General features: G+C 29.7%; 1 protein-coding gene across 2 annotated transcripts in view; it reads left to right on the forward strand.

Annotated features, from left to right (window-relative positions):
- Window positions 1-3080: 3080 nt before the first annotated feature.
- Window positions 3081-17718, forward strand: part of bonsai (28S ribosomal protein S15, mitochondrial) — a 60165-nt gene continuing 45527 nt past the window's right edge. The window contains exons 1-2 of one of the 2 annotated variants that reach the window (XM_075377098.1): window positions 3081-3467; window positions 7160-7293. In XM_075377098.1, the coding sequence (XP_075233213.1) occupies window positions 3253-3467; window positions 7160-7293 (349 nt within the window). In that variant the 5' untranslated portion in view covers window positions 3081-3252. Of the gene's footprint in view, window positions 3468-3491; window positions 3515-7159; window positions 7294-17718 lie in introns of those variants that run through there. The other variant, XM_075377099.1, reaches the window with a different exon arrangement.

A 17718-nucleotide genomic window follows, 5' to 3' on the forward strand; every position in this document is an offset into this window, starting at 1 on the left:
CCTCTACATCCTACATCCTATTATACAATTAGATCTACAAATAGATCCGATATTATACAATTAATTTTTTATTTATCAAAATACCCGTGAGTTTTTTTTTATAGGCTAATAAAGATTAAAATTTAATTTAATTTCTTTCCTCTTTTACAAATTTTTAAGTAAGATTGTTATGAACCAATAATAACTGCTTTAAAATTAAAAAATAAAAACAAACTTTACATCGTTTAATATCGTGAAATTTAAAAGAACTTTTAAATTTGTAGAATACTGTTATATCAGAGCTTCCATCAGCTGTTCAATCATAATGTTCTAAGGGTTAAAATTTATCGACTTACCCAGGTCCTTTAAGACAAGTAGGCTGCTAAAGAAATTCAGTGCATCACTAGGTTCGCATTCATTTATGAACTGTAGACCTTAGTAAATTTCAGTGAAGTAAGTGAAAAATAATTTGCTGCAACATCTAATCTTACTTGTATTCTTAGTATGAAGTGTTTTTATTTCAAAATTTTACTTGAACAATATATAAATAAATGCAGGTTAGATATTTTCATATGAAGCATACAACAGAGGAGAATAAAATCGATGTGAATATTGCCTTTAAACTGGCAAAAAAGTATTAGCATTTAAAATTTAATTTACCCAAAAGTAGCATTTAATCTTTTTGCTAGACCTCTGCCAGGTGTGTGAAGGATGTCATCCTTATACAACACTTTTTGAAGCACAATAGTGTGTTTTTTTTTTTATTCATATGTTAAGGATATATGTTTAAGATTAGGAATTCTGATATATTGAGGTAATATAAACATATAAAAGCACAAACGTAATGAAGATAATTTAATAAATGTGTAGACTTTTATTGAAATGTCTTCACATAAAAGAAGAAAGAATTGAACAACGAAAACAGCGCAGGTACCTAGGTATAATATTAACAGTACATTGCTAAAGTGAAAATAAAACAAAAATTGGGATAGCAATAGATAAGCAGTCGTTTAATATAGACAGACAATTATATATTAAAATAAAGTTATATTTGGGGATTTGTATATATTTCTCACCTCTTACCACTTTCACTTTCTTACCTCTTAAGTAACTATTCATCAGTGATGAAACGCTAGAAAAATATATTCTCCCGCTTTGAAACAATCTGCTTTTTGAAACCATACTTTTTTGTCAATTGGAAACGATCTATTTTTTTGGTGTGAAACTACACTTGGGTTGTAATTTTGGCCTATTTTTGAAAGTAGCTATAAAAAATATTAATTGACCACACAAAGAAATTCAAATCAAGTTAACTGATTTCTTGATTCAAAACACCTGTTATTTGTTTTTAGTGGCTCATGTAGTAAGTTGGTGGTTTCTTCTATTAGTATAGTGGTTGGTTGTATCTAAGGATGCAATTGTGAATTTTTGAGGATGCATATACTTATCTGTAATTTTCTTGAATTTTTTATATATATAAAAATAAAAATGTCAAACAAGATAGTCTGTGGACAATTATCAGTGGTCAGTATCCATTTTACTGTGCTAATCAAAATCTATAAGAAACTGTGGAGGTACTTGATCACAAAGCTAAGGGAAGAAAGAAGAAGAACTGTTTCATAGTTGCTTACGCAGTAAAATTACCCCTAAACTGGTGTATTCAGATTTAATCCTAAAATAGTTCTGAAAAATCTCTGGTGCACACCAACAAAGTGGCAGGAATCACTGCAGAGGTCAGCGGTGGCAAGGCGCAAATTCTTTGGTTTTGGAGTCTGGTTATTTCATTGTCTTCCTTCTTTTCCAGATGTCAGGTATCCTTTTGGATTTGGCTGTGCAGGCACGCTGATTATGCAACAGCCAGACTGGATTGATGCCAGACTAATTATTGGCTGGTTTGGGTCATAGTATTGCCTCAGATGAATCTTTCAACTGGCAGCTTGGACCTGCTAGTCACAGAGTAATTTTAGCAATAACAGCAATCATGACAAATAGATAAATTTGTTAAGAAGAAATGGTAATTTATTAATGTTAAACATTTATGTTTACAAAAGCTTAAGTTAACTTTCAAACATAGAATATTTTTAGGATATTAATAATTCAAAACTGTAATAAATATTTCACGCCAAGAAATCTTTGAGTTCCTTCATGAACAATGAAGTAATCTGACCAAGTTTGGTCAAAATTGGTCAAGTAGTTCTAGTGATTTAGAATTGGACAACGAACGCACACAGGTACATGTGAATATCCAGAATGTTTCCATCCAGTTTTTGAATTTTTTGCTTTCCTTCGGTGTCAAAACATAAAGATCAGGTGAAAATCGCATTTGCCCAAATTGGATCGATTTAGCCCCTTTAACCATGCCCCTTTAGCCCCTATGACCATGTAAGTAAGGTTTGAATTGAATTGTTCGAATTAATAATATTACAAAAGTAATAGAATTAAATTTACGTTAAATAAAATAATATTAAATAAATTTCTGTTTAATAATAATGGGCTCCCACGGGGACTGCGTGGTAGGCCAGAGTGGTGAGATGATGCGGGCACCTCGTGCGACGCTAGACCAGCCTCAATAGATTACCAATATGACTGTGATTGATCTAATCACCATCAACTGGTAAAAAATTCGTTGCACATGGGGCGCTGTTTTGGAAGAGTTCCAGTGGAGTGCTCTTATAATATCTCTACAAACAATCGTAATTTTCAAAATTCAAACGGGGTATTTGCTAGTATAATACAAAATCACTATGCAATTATACCAGATCAAAAATTAACTGACATACTCAGAAATTTACCTTATTTAACGCTGCATTGGATTCGAATGTAGATCTATTACTAGAAATTAATGTGAAAGCATATTCTTAGGTGAGACTATAGATTTAGTGACGACAAAATAGACATAATTTAGCAAATTACAATAATAATTATATTTATACCGATTTAGATTATGTTTTTCGATCGTGTCGCATGGTAGTTCTTATATATCATGCAATTTCATTCTTACTATTCGGCTTATGCGAACATTATTATTAAAATAGAACTTTGTATTTCCACGATTGCTTTCAGACTGAACCAACTGTTCATTAGAACCGTTCTTGACTATATGGTTACTCGTGAATAAAATCTTGAAAAACCAGCTGTGTACTTGAATGGTGTCGTTGTCCTGCGTAATTATTAGTGGACATTGTAACTGTTGAAATATCCGTAGAACTATTTATATTATAAATATTATATTCGTTCGTGTACTGTAAATTGTAGATTTTACAATTTAGGAATATGTTTCGAAGTGTTATTAAAAGATATGACAGATTGAATAGCGTTATGGTGTATGTGCCTTGTAGAACAGCTAAGCATCAGCTCCCTTTTACATGGGAACGACCGGTAAAAGTTCCTAATTATAAACCAGAAAAATCTGGAGATTTACAGGCCTTGAAAGAAATTAATGTTACTCAGTTACCAGGATTGTTTAATAAATCGGAAGAATTAAAGACGTTAGTATCATTTTTAAATGTTTATGGATTTACTTTTTGGTACATAGGTTAGTCGATGTATAATTATATAAATTGAAAGAGAAATAAATTTACTGTGTTCAGTGTAAGAGCTAACCTAGATGTTGTTTGTAGTTAGTGTGGTTTTACTGCAGCGTGTGCGATTGTGTTAGTGGAATAATGTACCGGATGACAATTTGTTAGACCTCACTATTGTTTATAATACTTAATCGTGTATCTTTTTTTGTCAACTCGTTATTTGTAATTAACTCGTAAGTGACTTGATTCAGTCGGCGCCAGATGAAAACTTCAAATAATAAATCAAAAATTCTTTTATTATTCATTTTTGTTGTATAATTTGTTTCGATACGGTTTATTTCAAAGCCACACAGTTTGTTTACAACTGGATAACTCCTAAAAGTGAATACAGTATGGCATAAAATTAATTCCTGCCCTTATCAATTTTAGCAGTTCCATGAAAGTAGTAGAATAGCCAATCATGTTGCTAGTGATTGCTTCATAATTATTAAATAACAGTCATGATATTTTCATCCTTTTTTCTATATTGAAGAGAAATTCTCTAAGTCTGCTTTTATAAGATCATTTCAAGTCAGTGGTATTAAAATGACATTCATTTAAGCTGGTTAGGAAACTTAAATGTTTGGTTTACTCCTTAATATTTGATTTGTGTTGCGTGTGTGATTTTATTTAATATTGTGTAATTTTAAATTTAATATTGTTAGAATGTGGTGATACTAGTTCATTGCTTTCATGTTATATTTTGCAAATTCACATTCACCATTCCCAAATTGATCAAATACATTTAAGAAAACTCAAATGTAAGATACACTACCTATCTATATAATGGTATTGAGTTGACCTTAAATATACCTAACCCAACATTCCAACACATACTTGTTTATTGAGATTCCATGAGTGCCCTGCAGGCGATTAGTGATATGTACTCCCGACACCCTATTGTCTGTGATATACAGTCTGTTATCTCTGAAATGACTCAGTGTAACACAACTGTGCGCATCTGTCAGACCCCTATTCAGTTTGTTATTTCAGGCAATGAGCATGCTGCTCAGGATGGTTCAAAGTGAGTGGAATGCTACCATCAACAATAAAAATAAACTTCAGTTAAAACACTGGGGCTTTTCATGTGGGAATAACCGTCGTGAGGAGGCTATTACTTGCATTTTGTGAATAGGGCACACAAGGCTCACTTATGGATATCTGGTGACTTGGACTGATGCACTTGTTTGTATTTGCTACAACTGCCAACTAATGATCCACCACATCCTTGTGGACTGTGTATGTTATGTGGCATGCATTGGAAGTTTCAACTAGAGCCTAACATATGAAATATCTTAAGCAGCAATTTATCGATGTTGCCTAATATGATAACATTTCTTAAGGCCGTAGATCTGGATTCAAATGTTTATTTAAACTTTCATGTTTCTGTCTTTTGGTATTCAGCAATTTTATTGTTTCATGCCAGATTTTGAATATTGTTTTTATTTCAAACTTAACATTCCTGTGTTTTCAATCATTTTAATTTTTAAATCATTTACTTTGATAATTTTGTGTCTGCACTGATAACACCTCACTGTGCACCCAGGAAAAAAAGATATTGGATTGATTACTTGACAACCTTAAGACAATTGAGATACTATTGATCCTACTCTTAAAACTATCTGAAGCCGTACTTACAATTATATTTAAGTCAGTTTTGATGATTTTTAGTGTAATTAATTGTAAAATATTTTTTTTTTAAATTTGTGTTTACATTATAGTCTTATGCCATTTGCATACATTAAACATAAAATTGTTTGAGATGTTTCAAATGAGATGCCATTAACTAGGCCTACTGCTTTATTTTAGCTTACTCAGTTTTACTAATGTGTTAAAGGTCAGTCAATCTATTTGAAGTGTCCCAAAAAGACAAACTGGTTGATCGGCCAATTAAAAAAAATTTAAATGTACCCATTTGTTTCCTACATGTCTCATTATGTTAAAACTATTTTTCTTACATTTTTTATGGTACTTACGTATTAATGCCACTGTAGCTACAGCTTTATTAAAAAACAAAGTAGTCAATCGAATTTTGGTTGGAAAATGGGCCAATATAGAGTTTAACATAGATTCAAAACAGTATCTTTATTAATTTTAATAAATGGTTATTTTTATTTATTTATTTTATAAATATAATTTAACCAAACTTAACCTACGCTCGCTTTGCTTGCTAACCTTGACTAATTAACAGGAGTGTTTTGATTATTTAAATAATAAACAATTGCAATAATTACTGAATTTATTAAATAAATACTCAAAAAATTACGGTGTTAATTAGTCAAGGTTAGCGAGCGAAGCGAGCTTAGTTTAAATTTGGTTAAATTATATTTATAAAATAAATAAATATAAATAACCATTTATTAAAATTGATAGAGACTGTTCATTTTCCACCGAAATCCAATTGACTACTTTGTTTTAAAAAAACTGTAGCTGTGGTGGCGTTAATACGTAAGTACCTTTTTTATTTAAGCAGTTTACCTGTGGTGGCCATTTTTGTTATGGTGTGCAAACTTAATTTTGTGATTGTAAAGGTTTTTGGAAAAAATCATAACTAAAAACTATTGGTCCTGGAAGGATGAAACAAAGAGCAATTCATATTTTCTCAAGGTAAAATATTAGTTCAGTGGTTTATTTACCAATAAAGTTGAACTATTTATTATTATTTGTATTATTTATTTAGCAATAAAGTTGAACTTGAAAAACAGTGAAACTTGACTTTTGGTAACTTTTTTCAAGGGGCAGGGATGGCATATACAGTTTGAAATATTTTTTTATGTGTAGGTATATGTTTGCAGTTTTACCATAAATAATATTAATGGTGATATACTTACCCCAAAATTTTTATGAATATAATTTTTTTTTTAAATAGAAATTTTGGCTTGAAATGGAACCCTGATGAACTTTTTTATTGGTACAGTACACAAGAAACTTTTTTATTTGCCATACATATCTACAAAAACACTGCAAGTTGTTCAAATTTGAGATTTTTATCAACAGAGTTATTTCAAGCCAAAATTTGAATTTAAAAAAATTAGTTTTCAAAAATTCATAAAAATTTAGGGGTAAGTGTATCACAATTAATATTATTTATGGTAAAACTGCTTACATATACCTACATATAAAAAATATAATTCAAGTGTTATTGTATGCCATCCCTGCCTCTTGAAAAAAATTACCAGAAGTGAAATTTTACCGTTTTTCATGTTCAACTTTATTGGTAATTTTTCTCATAGAAAGATGACAGGTAGGTAAATAAACCACTGAACCAGACTTTTACCTTAAGAAAATGTGAATGCTTTTAAGAATGCTTTTCGTTTCATCCTTTCAGGACCAATAGTTCTTTATTTATGAATTTTTCCATAAACCCGTACAATCACAAAAATAGGTTTGCACATCGTAACAAAAATGGCCGCCACAGGTAAACTGCTGAAATAAAAATTTAAGAAAAATATTTTTAAGATCCTGAGACTTGTAGGAAACGAGTGGGAAAGTTTCAATTTTTTTTGAATTGATCAAGCAACCAGGTTAAGTCTTTTTGGGACACTTCAAATGGATTGACACGTGAGCTATTATTCAAATTCTTTGATGCTTATTTATTTATTTTTTTATGTTAATAGGGCTGATGAAAATGTTAAGAGATTATTTTCAATTGAATTTCAAAAAGGAGATGTCTTACGTAGAGAAATTCGAAAAAATTATATGGAATCCGTTAAGAGACATAATTTTGATGATTCTTCACCTGAAGCAAAAAGTAAGGTTATTTGTTTTTGTTATCTATAAAAATAAGTTAGTCCAGTCCAGGAATTATGACTTGGTCAGTTTTATCAGCCTCCCAAAAAATTTATTTAAACTATGAAAATATTTCTTTTACCCAAGATCATGATTCTTTTTAAGATTGAATTTTCTACTTTTGAGAAGAATTTGGCATTAACTGAAATAACTATTTGCTTATGATGATTCGTAAAAAGCAATCCTGTGACGTTTTAGTCTTACGTTATTCTATAGAGAATTTGAAAGCTTGAGGAATAGTAGAATTCTGTCTATATGTGGCATTGAAGAAAATCTCTTTTTAACATATTTATACTAGTTTTTTATTCCTTAACTAGTAGCTAGTTCAAAAAAATGTTTCTTACCAATCTGCAGTTTTTCCAAAGATGCCACGATTACAGAATAATTGTTGTCATCGACATTGTTAGACAAAATTTGAGAAAATTAAAAGGTAAAGTAAAGATAATGTAGAATATCACACATTTCGTAAATAATTATTTATGTGAAGTAATTTCAACAAATTATGGCTTATCAACCTAGTAAGACATATTTACTTAAAATTTTGCCATGAAACCCATAAATATCTAATTGGAAAAGCAATCAAGTGGAATCAAAAACTATTTTACAAAATTTACGAAAACTATACAGTTGTATTGTTTACCCAAAACAACCAATGTATTGTTAAAAGCATGAATAAGAATTTAAAAGTATTTTTCTGCCTATAATGATGCTTGGACTAGTGAAAGTACAAATTTGTGTAGTAACTTTATAAGATGAAACTTTTGAAAATTTAATAAATTAACAATTAATATAATCCACCTTACCAGCACAGTGATATATTCTCTAGATTTTTCAGCTTACTTGGAATTTTTTAACATAAGTTAAAATTAATGCATTAAAGTCAAAGATTAAAAAATCATAGTAAAAATTTAAAAACAGTCATGACTGTCCGGTATACTTGAGTCTACTAGTATACTCAAGTAGGTATACTGAACAGTCTGGTATACTTTATGGCTGGACAGTCATAAATTTTAAAGGTTTTCAATAACAAAACCTTTTCCACTGTTAAGAAAGGGCTTTTTTTCAACAAAAAAAAGCCCATATACACATAATATGCATTTAAATGCATCTTCATCCCCTGTCCATAAGAGTTTTAGTGGTTGATCCATCTGCAACAACTATTTGTATCAGACTAGCTTTAACCTTCACATTAATGGTTTTCCTAATAGTCCTTTCATTAATTTAATAGAATTTTTTAAATTTATTACAATTGGAACTCACCTCCCAATTTGATGAGATTTGGAATTTAGCTTATTTAGGACCTAAGTTATTCATTACAGTGAGAAATTTTCATCAGAAACTCCTTTCACCCAAGTTACATTCCACATAAGTTGCATTCATCAGCAAAAATTCTGTAATTCAACAATGCACAAGTGTAAACTACATTATTTTTGGATTAAATAATTTGATTAAGTTTGTTAATTAAGTTAAAAATAAAATTAGATTCACTTAAGGCTAGATTAAGTTTAGTTGAAGCTTAAGTGCAAATTAGGTTACGTTGAGTACAATATACATTATTTAAAAAGTAAAATACTTGCTTTAAGTGAAATTCAGTTAAAATTAGAGTCACGGTTAAAACAAAAAATTGCTTATGGTATATAATTCTGTATTCAGGCTAACAATCAGCCATATTAATATATAAGGTTAATTTGTTGAATTTAGTGAGCGAAGCAAGAACAGGAAACACTTGCTTAAAATGTATGGATGTCTTATATTGAAATTGAGTACGTGGAATCATTGAACCTAACCTTAACTTAAGCATAACTAAACTCAACTGAATTTCACGTAAACCAAGTTATTTACTTGAAATAATGTATTTTACTATTGTACAGTGTTGAATTACAAAGTTTTAAGTGAGGCTACTGTGTACCTTTTGCTGAGCGACATAACTCAAGTGAAAGATGTTTTTGACAAAAGATTTGAGTTGTAATGATTGACTTAAATAAGGTATATCCCAATTTTCATCAAGATCAGAGGAAACTCCTTAATTGTAAATAACTATACAGATTTTTTGCATACATTGCTTTTAGAAGTAAAATCAAATTTTTAAAACCTAACCTTATTTATGTCTGTAAAAGCTTAGATAGATAAAATTAAAAGAGTATGCTTTTTTGTAGATATATGTGTAATATTTTGTAATTTAGTGACCAGATTTCTTAAATTTCCAGTTTGATACATGCTCTGAAGTTACATTGATGATTTTTAAACAACTTTTAATTTTTTAGTATGGCAAGGCATTTTAGACATATGTCTAGGTATTTCATTGTTATTAAAGCACATGCTTGTTCATTGAAATAGTTCTAATTACACGACTGCCCATAAGAACTGTATTTAGGGTATATGTATGTTTGTTTGTTTATTTCTTCCACCGTAGCAGCAGCAGTATGGATTTCAAAATTCAAATCGATTCACAGTGGCTGTACCGATTTAGAAGTGTTACCCTCATGTTAATACCCTTACATTACCGGGTGCATCATAGGCTGCATACATATATATGAGGTCTATAAATAAAGTAATGAAACTAGTTCAGAAAAACCTTTTATTTACAATCTAGTTATACATGGACTCTACACCTTCAAGATAGTTCCCTTGGGAAGCCACACAATTCTTCAAACAGTTTTCCCACTCTTCATAGCAGTGTTGGAACTCAGAAACTAGAATATCCTTCAGATGGTTGTTCACATTTTTTTTGTTTTGTTTTCTACTGTTCCAAAATGGTGTCCTTTGAGGTGTTTTTTTAAGTCGGGAACAGGAAAAAGTTGCAGGGACTCAAGTCAGGTGAATAAAATTGTTGTGGAACTATAGGGATGTTTTTTTTTTACTAAAAACTCGTTAATTCAGACTGCAGTTTGACAAGGTCCATTGTCATGATGCAGCATCCAGTTGTCTTTGAAGAGTGGTCTCACATGCGCAACTCTTTTCTTATCTTTAGCTCCTTGCATGACTCGAGAGTATTCACCACGTTTTGGTAAAAGCTTTGTTAAGCTTAATTTAATAAATTAAATAGGGTGTATAGCTTTTAAGTAAGGTCAGTCCATTTCAAATCATTCAGCTAAAAATTAAAATGAAACCCATCGTCTTAGAAAGTCGAGAGAATTTTTTCTTTGTTCTATTTGCCACCCTTATTACCATGTAAAGTTTTATTTTGATAACTTAAATACTTTTAAAGTTACTAATTATTTAAATTTCTCAAAAAATACATTATTGTTGTTTCTGGGGGATTTAGTGATTATGATGTTGATTTAGTAAAAAACTCATAACTTTTTCTGTAAATATGCAGAATAAGGTAAAAATTCATTTAGCAACTTATCTCTTAATTGCTGCAGTAAATAAACTCAAACCTGGACTTCATCATTTTTGTTAAAAAACATGAAATTTTAAAATGCAATTTAAAGTAAAAGGCACTATTCGTTCAGAAGGCAACAATATTCATTATTCACTGCATTTATTTAATTTTGCACATAAAATCATGCATAAGTTTTCGTACAAAGTACTTTTTTTTAAAATTAAAACTTTAAACAGTATAATTTAATTTTCTCAAAACTTTAAAAGTTTACATTCAATGAATTGAATAGAATCTGTGAACGAAAGAATTTAAAGTCTTTTAAGAGTCTTGATGTAGGCTCATTTGCTATTTCCACCTATTATGTTAGTGGAATTACACAAATGTTTCTTACAATAAAAGTGTTTTGAACTAAACACCAACAACTTGTTATTTATGGGCTTGTGTTTGTTTTAACATCTTGTTGTACTGAAGATTGATTGAACTAATTTTCTTGACTGCATTAAATGCATCTTCATCCCCTGTCCATAAGAGTTTTAGTGGTTGATGCGTCTGCAACAACTATTTGTATCAGACTAGCTTTAACCTCCACATTAATGGTTTTGCTAATAGTCCTTTCATTAAATTAATAGATTTTTTTTTTAATTTATTACAATATGAACTCACCTCCTAATTTGATGAGATTTAGAATTTAGGTTATTTAGGACCTAAGTTATTTATTACAGTGAGAAATTTTCATCAGAAACTCCTTTCACTTAAGTTACATTCCACATAAGTTGCATTCATCAGCAAAAATTCTGTTATTCAACAATGCACAAGTGTAAACTACATTATGTTTGGATTAAATAATTTGATTAAGTTTGTTAATTAAGTTAAAAATAAAATTAGATTCACTTAAGACTAGATTAAGTTTAGTTGAAGCTTAAGTGCAAATTAGGTTATGTTGAGTACAATATACATTATTTAAAAAGTAAAATACTTGCTTTAAGTGAAATTCAGTTAAAATTAGAGTCACGGTTAAAACAAAAAATTGCTTATGGTATATAATTCCGTATTCAGGCTAACAATCAGCCATATTAATATATAAGGTTAATTTGTTGAATATAGTGAGCGAAGCAAGAACAGGAAACACTTGCTTAAAATGTATGGATGTCTTATATTGAAATTGAGTACATGGAATCATTGAACCTAACCTTAACTTAAGCATAACTAAACTCAACTGAATTTCAAGTAAACCAAGTTATTTACTTGAAATAATGTATTTTACTATTGTACAGTGTTGAATTACAAAGTTTTAAGTGAGGCTACTGTGTACCTTTTGCTGAGCGACATAACTCAAGTGAAAGATGTTTTTGACAAAAGATTTGAGTTGTAATGATTAACTTAAATAAGGTATATCCCAATTTTCATCAAGATCAGAGGTAACACCTTAATTGTAAATAACTATACAGATTTTTTGCATACATTGCTTTTAGAAGTAAAATCAAATTTTTAAAACCTAACCTTATTTTTGTCTGTAACAGCTTAGATAGAAAAAATTAAAAGAGTATGCTTTTTTGTAGATATATGTGTAATATTTTTTAATTTAGTGACCAGATTTCTTAAATTTCCAGTTTGATACATGCTCTGAAGTTACATTGATGATTTTTAAACAACTTTTAATTTTTTAGTACGGCAAGGCATTTTAGACATATGTCAAGGTATTTCATTGTTATTAAAGCACATGCTTGCTCATTGAAATAGTTCTAATTACACGACTGCCCATAAGAACTGTATTTAGGGTATATTAATGTTTGTTTGTTTATTTCTTCCACCGTAGCAGCAGCAGTATGGATTTTCAAAATTCAAATCGCTTCACAGTGGCTGAACCCATTTAGAAGTATTACCCTCATGTTGAAACCCTTACATTACCGGGTGCATCATAGGCTGCATACATATATATGAGGTCTATAAATAAAGTAATGAAACTAGTTCAGAAAAACCTTTTATTTACAATCTAGTTATACATGGACTCTACACCTTCAAGATAGTTCCCTTGGGAAGCCACACAATTCTTCAAACAGTTTTCCCACTCTTCATAGCAGTGTTGGAACTCAGAAACTAGAATATCCTTTAGATGGTTGTTCACATTTTTTTTGTTTTGTTTTCTACTGTTCCAAAATGGTGTCCTTTGAGGTGTTTTTTTAAGTCGGGAACAGGAAAAAGTTGCAGGGACTCAAGTCAGGTGAATAAAATTGTTGTGGAACTATAGGGATGTTTTTTTTTTACGAAAAACTCGTTAATTCAGACTGCAGTTTGACAAGGTCCATTGTCATGATGCAGCATCCAGTTGTCTTTGAAGAGTGGTCTCACATGCGCAACTCTTTTCTTATCTTTAGCTCCTTGCATGACTCGAGAGTATTCACCACGTTTTGGTAAAAGCTTTGTTAAGCTTAATTTAATAAATTAAATAGGGTGTATAGCTTTTAAGTAAGGTCAGTCCATTTCAAATCATTCAGCTAAAAATTAAAATGAAACCCATCGTCTTAGAAAGTAGAGAGAATTTTTTCTTTGTTCTATTTGCCACCCTTATTACCATGTAAAGTTTTATTTTGATAACTTAAATACTTTTAAAGTTACTAATTATTTAAATATCTCAAAAAATACATTATTGTTGTTTCTGGGGGATTTAGTGATTATGATGTTGATTTAGTAAAAAACTCATAACTTTTTCTGTAAATATGCAGAATAAGGTAAAAATTCATTTAGCAACTTATCTCTTAATTGCTGCAGTAAATAAACTCAAACCTGGACTTCATCATTTTTGTTAAAAAACATGAAATTTTAAAATGCAATTTAAAGTAAAAGGCACTATTCGTTCAGAAGGCAACAATATTCATTATTCACTGCATTTATTTAATTTTGCACATAAAATCATGCATAAGTTTTCGTACAAAGTACTTTTTTTTAAAATTAAAACTTTAAACAGTATAATTTAATTTTCTCAAAACTTTAAAAGTTTACATTCAATGAATTGAATAGAATCTGTGAACGAAAGAATTTAAAGTCTTTCCAGAGTCTTGATGTAGGCTCATTTGCTATTTACACCTATTATGTTAGTGGAATTACACAAATGTTTCTTACAATAAAAGTGTTTTGAACTAAACACCAACAACTTGTTATTTATGGACTTGTGTTTGTTTTAACATCTTGTTGTACTGAAGATTGATTGAACTAATTTTCTTGACTGCATTAAATGCATCTTCATCCCCTGTCCATAAGAGTTTTAGTGGTTGATGCGTCTGCAACAACTATTTGTATCAGACTAGCTTTAACCTCCACATTAATGGTTTTGCTAATAGTCCTTTCATTAAATTAATAGATTTTTTTTTTAATTTATTACAATATGAACTCACCTCCTAATTTGATGAGATTTAGAATTTAGGTTATTTAGGACCTAAGTTATTTATTACAGTGAGAAATTTTCATCAGAAACTCCTTTCACTTAAGTTACATTCCACATAAGTTGCATTCATCAGCAAAAATTCTGTTATTCAACAATGCACAAGTGTAAACTACATTATGTTTGGATTAAATAATTTGATTAAGTTTGTTAATTAAGTTAAAAATAAAATTAGATTCACTTAAGACTAGATTAAGTTTAGTTGAAGCTTAAGTGCAAATTAGGTTATGTTGAGTACAATATACATTATTTAAAAAGTAAAATACTTGCTTTAAGTGAAATTCAGTTAAAATTAGAGTCACGGTTAAAACAAAAAATTGCTTATGGTATATAATTCTGTATTCAGGCTAACAATCAGCCATATTAATATATAAGGTTAATTTGTTGAATATAGTGAGCGAAGCAAGAACAGGAAACACTTGCTTAAAATGTATGGATGTCTTATATTGAAATTGAGTACATGGAATCATTGAACCTAACCTTAACTTAAGCATAACTAAACTCAACTGAATTTCAAGTAAACCAAGTTATTTACTTGAAATAATGTATTTTACTATTGTACAGTGTTGAATTACAAAGTTTTAAGTGAGGCTACTGTGTACCTTTTGCTGAGCGACATAACTCAAGTGAAAGATGTTTTTGACAAAAGATTTGAGTTGTAATGATTAACTTAAATAAGGTATATCCCAATTTTCATCAAGATCAGAGGTAACACCTTAATTGTAAATAACTATACAGATTTTTTGCATACATTGCTTTTAGAAGTAAAATCAAATTTTTAAAACCTAACCTTATTTATGTCTGTAAAAGCTTAGATAGATAAAATTAAAAGAGTATGCTTTTTTGTAGATATATGTGTAATATTTTTTAATTTAGTGACCACATTTCTTAAATTTCCAGTTTGATACATGCTCTGAAGTTACATTGATGATTTTTAAACAACTTTTAATTTTTTAGTACGGCAAGGCATTTTAGACATATGTCTAGGTATTTCATTGTTATTAAAGCACATGCTTGTTCATTGAAATAGTTCTAATTACACGACTGCCCATAAGAACTGTATTTAGGGTATATGTATGTTTGTTTGTTTATTTCTTCCACCGTAGCAGCAGCAGTATGGATTTCAAAATTCAAATCGATTCACAGTGGCTGTACCGATTTAGAAGTGTTACCCTCATGTTAATACCCTTACATTACCGGGTGCATCATAGGCTGCATACATATATATGAGGTCTATAAATAAAGTAATGAAACTAGTTCAGAAAAACCTTTTATTTACAATCTAGTTATACATGGACTCTACACCTTCAAGATAGTTCCCTTGGGAAGCCACACAATTCTTCAAACAGTTTTCCCACTCTTCATAGCAGTGTTGGAACTCAGAAACTAGAATATCCTTTAGATGGTTGTTCACATTTTTTTTGTTTTGTTTTCTACTGTTCCAAAATGGTGTCCTTTGAGGTGTTTTTTTAAGTCGGGAACAGGAAAAAGTTGCAGGGACTCAAGTCAGGTGAATAAAATTGTTGTGGAACTATAGGGATGTTTTTTTTTTACTAAAAACTCGTTAATTCAGACTGCAGTTTGACAAGGTCCATTGTCATGATGCAGCATCCAGTTGTCTTTGAAGAGTGGTCTCACATGGGCAACTCTTTTCTTATCTTTAGCTCCTTGCATGACTCGAGAGTATTCACCACGTTTTGGTAAAAGCTTTGTTAAGCTGAATTTAATAAATTAAATAGGGTGTATAGCTTTTAAGTAAGGTCAGTCCATTTCAAATCATTCAGCTAAAAATTAAAATGAAACCCATCGTCTTAGAAAGTCGAGAGAATTTTTTCTTTGTTCTATTTGCCACCCTTATTACCATGTAAAGTTTTATTTTGATAACTTAAATACTTTTAAAGTTACTAATTATTTAAATTTCTCAAAAAATACATTATTGTTGTTTCTGGGGGATTTAGTGATTATGATGTTGATTTAGTAAAAAACTCATAACTTTTTCTGTAAATATGCAGAATAAGGTAAAAATTCATTTAGCAACTTATCACTTAATTGCTGCAGTAAATAAACTCAAACCTGGACTTCATCATTTTTGTTAAAAAACATGAAATTTTAAAATGCAATTTAAAGTAAAAGGCACTATTCGTTCAGAAGGCAACAATATTCATTATTCACTGCATTTATTTAATTTTGCACATAAAATCATGCATAAGTTTTCGTACAAAGTACTTTTTTTTAAAATTAAAACTTTAAACAGTATAATTTAATTTTCTCAAAACTTTAAAAGTTTACATTCAATGAATTGAATAGAATCTGTGAACGAAAGAATTTAAAGTCTTTTAAGAGTCTTGATGTAGGCTCATTTGCTATTTCCACCTATTATGTTAGTGGAATTACACAAATGTTTCTTACAATAAAAGTGTTTTGAACTAAACACCAACAACTTGTTATTTATGGACTTGTGTTTGTTTTAACATCTTGTTGTACTGAAGATTGATTGAACTAATTTTCTTGACTGCATTAAATGCATCTTCATCCCCTGTCCATAAGAGTTTTAGTGGTTGATGCGTCTGCAACAACTATTTGTATCAGACTAGCTTTAACCTCCACATTAATGGTTTTGCTAATAGTCCTTTCATTAAATTAATAGATTTTTTTTTTAATTTATTACAATATGAACTCACCTCCTAATTTGATGAGATTTAGAATTTAGGTTATTTAGGACCTAAGTTATTTATTACAGTGAGAAATTTTCATCAGAAACTCCTTTCACTTAAGTTACATTCCACATAAGTTGCATTCATCAGCAAAAATTCTGTTATTCAACAATGCACAAGTGTAAACTACATTATGTTTGGATTAAATAATTTGATTAAGTTTGTTAATTAAGTTAAAAATAAAATTAGATTCACTTAAGACTAGATTAAGTTTAGTTGAAGCTTAAGTGCAAATTAGGTTATGTTGAGTACAATATACATTATTTAAAAAGTAAAATACTTGCTTTAAGTGAAATTCAGTTAAAATTAGAGTCACGGTTAAAACAAAAAATTGCTTATGGTATATAATTCTGTATTCAGGCTAACAATCAGCCATATTAATATATAAGGTTAATTTGTTGAATATAGTGAGCGAAGCAAGAACAGGAAACACTTGCTTAAAATGTATGGATGTCTTATATTGAAATTGAGTACATGGAATCATTGAACCTAACCTTAACTTAAGCATAACTAAACTCAACTGAATTTCAAGTAAACCAAGTTATTTACTTGAAATAATGTATTTTACTATTGTACAGTGTTGAATTACAAAGTTTTAAGTGAGGCTACTGTGTACCTTTTGCTGAGCGACATAACTCAAGTGAAAGATGTTTTTGACAAAAGATTTGAGTTGTAACGATTAACTTAAATAAGGTATATCCCAATTTTCATCAAGATCAGAGGTAACACCTTAATTGTAAATAACTATACAGATTTTTTGCATACATTGCTTTTAGAAGTAAAATCAAATTTTTAAAACCTAACCTTATTTTTGTCTGTAACAGCTTAGATAGAAAAAATTAAAAGAGTATGCTTTTTTGTAGATATATGTGTAATATTTTTTAATTTAGTGACCAGATTTCTTAAATT

Source organism: Lycorma delicatula, chromosome 10 (genome assembly GCF_047948215.1).
Source record: "Lycorma delicatula isolate Av1 chromosome 10, ASM4794821v1, whole genome shotgun sequence".
NCBI classification, from domain to species: domain Eukaryota; kingdom Metazoa; phylum Arthropoda; class Insecta; order Hemiptera; family Fulgoridae; genus Lycorma; species Lycorma delicatula.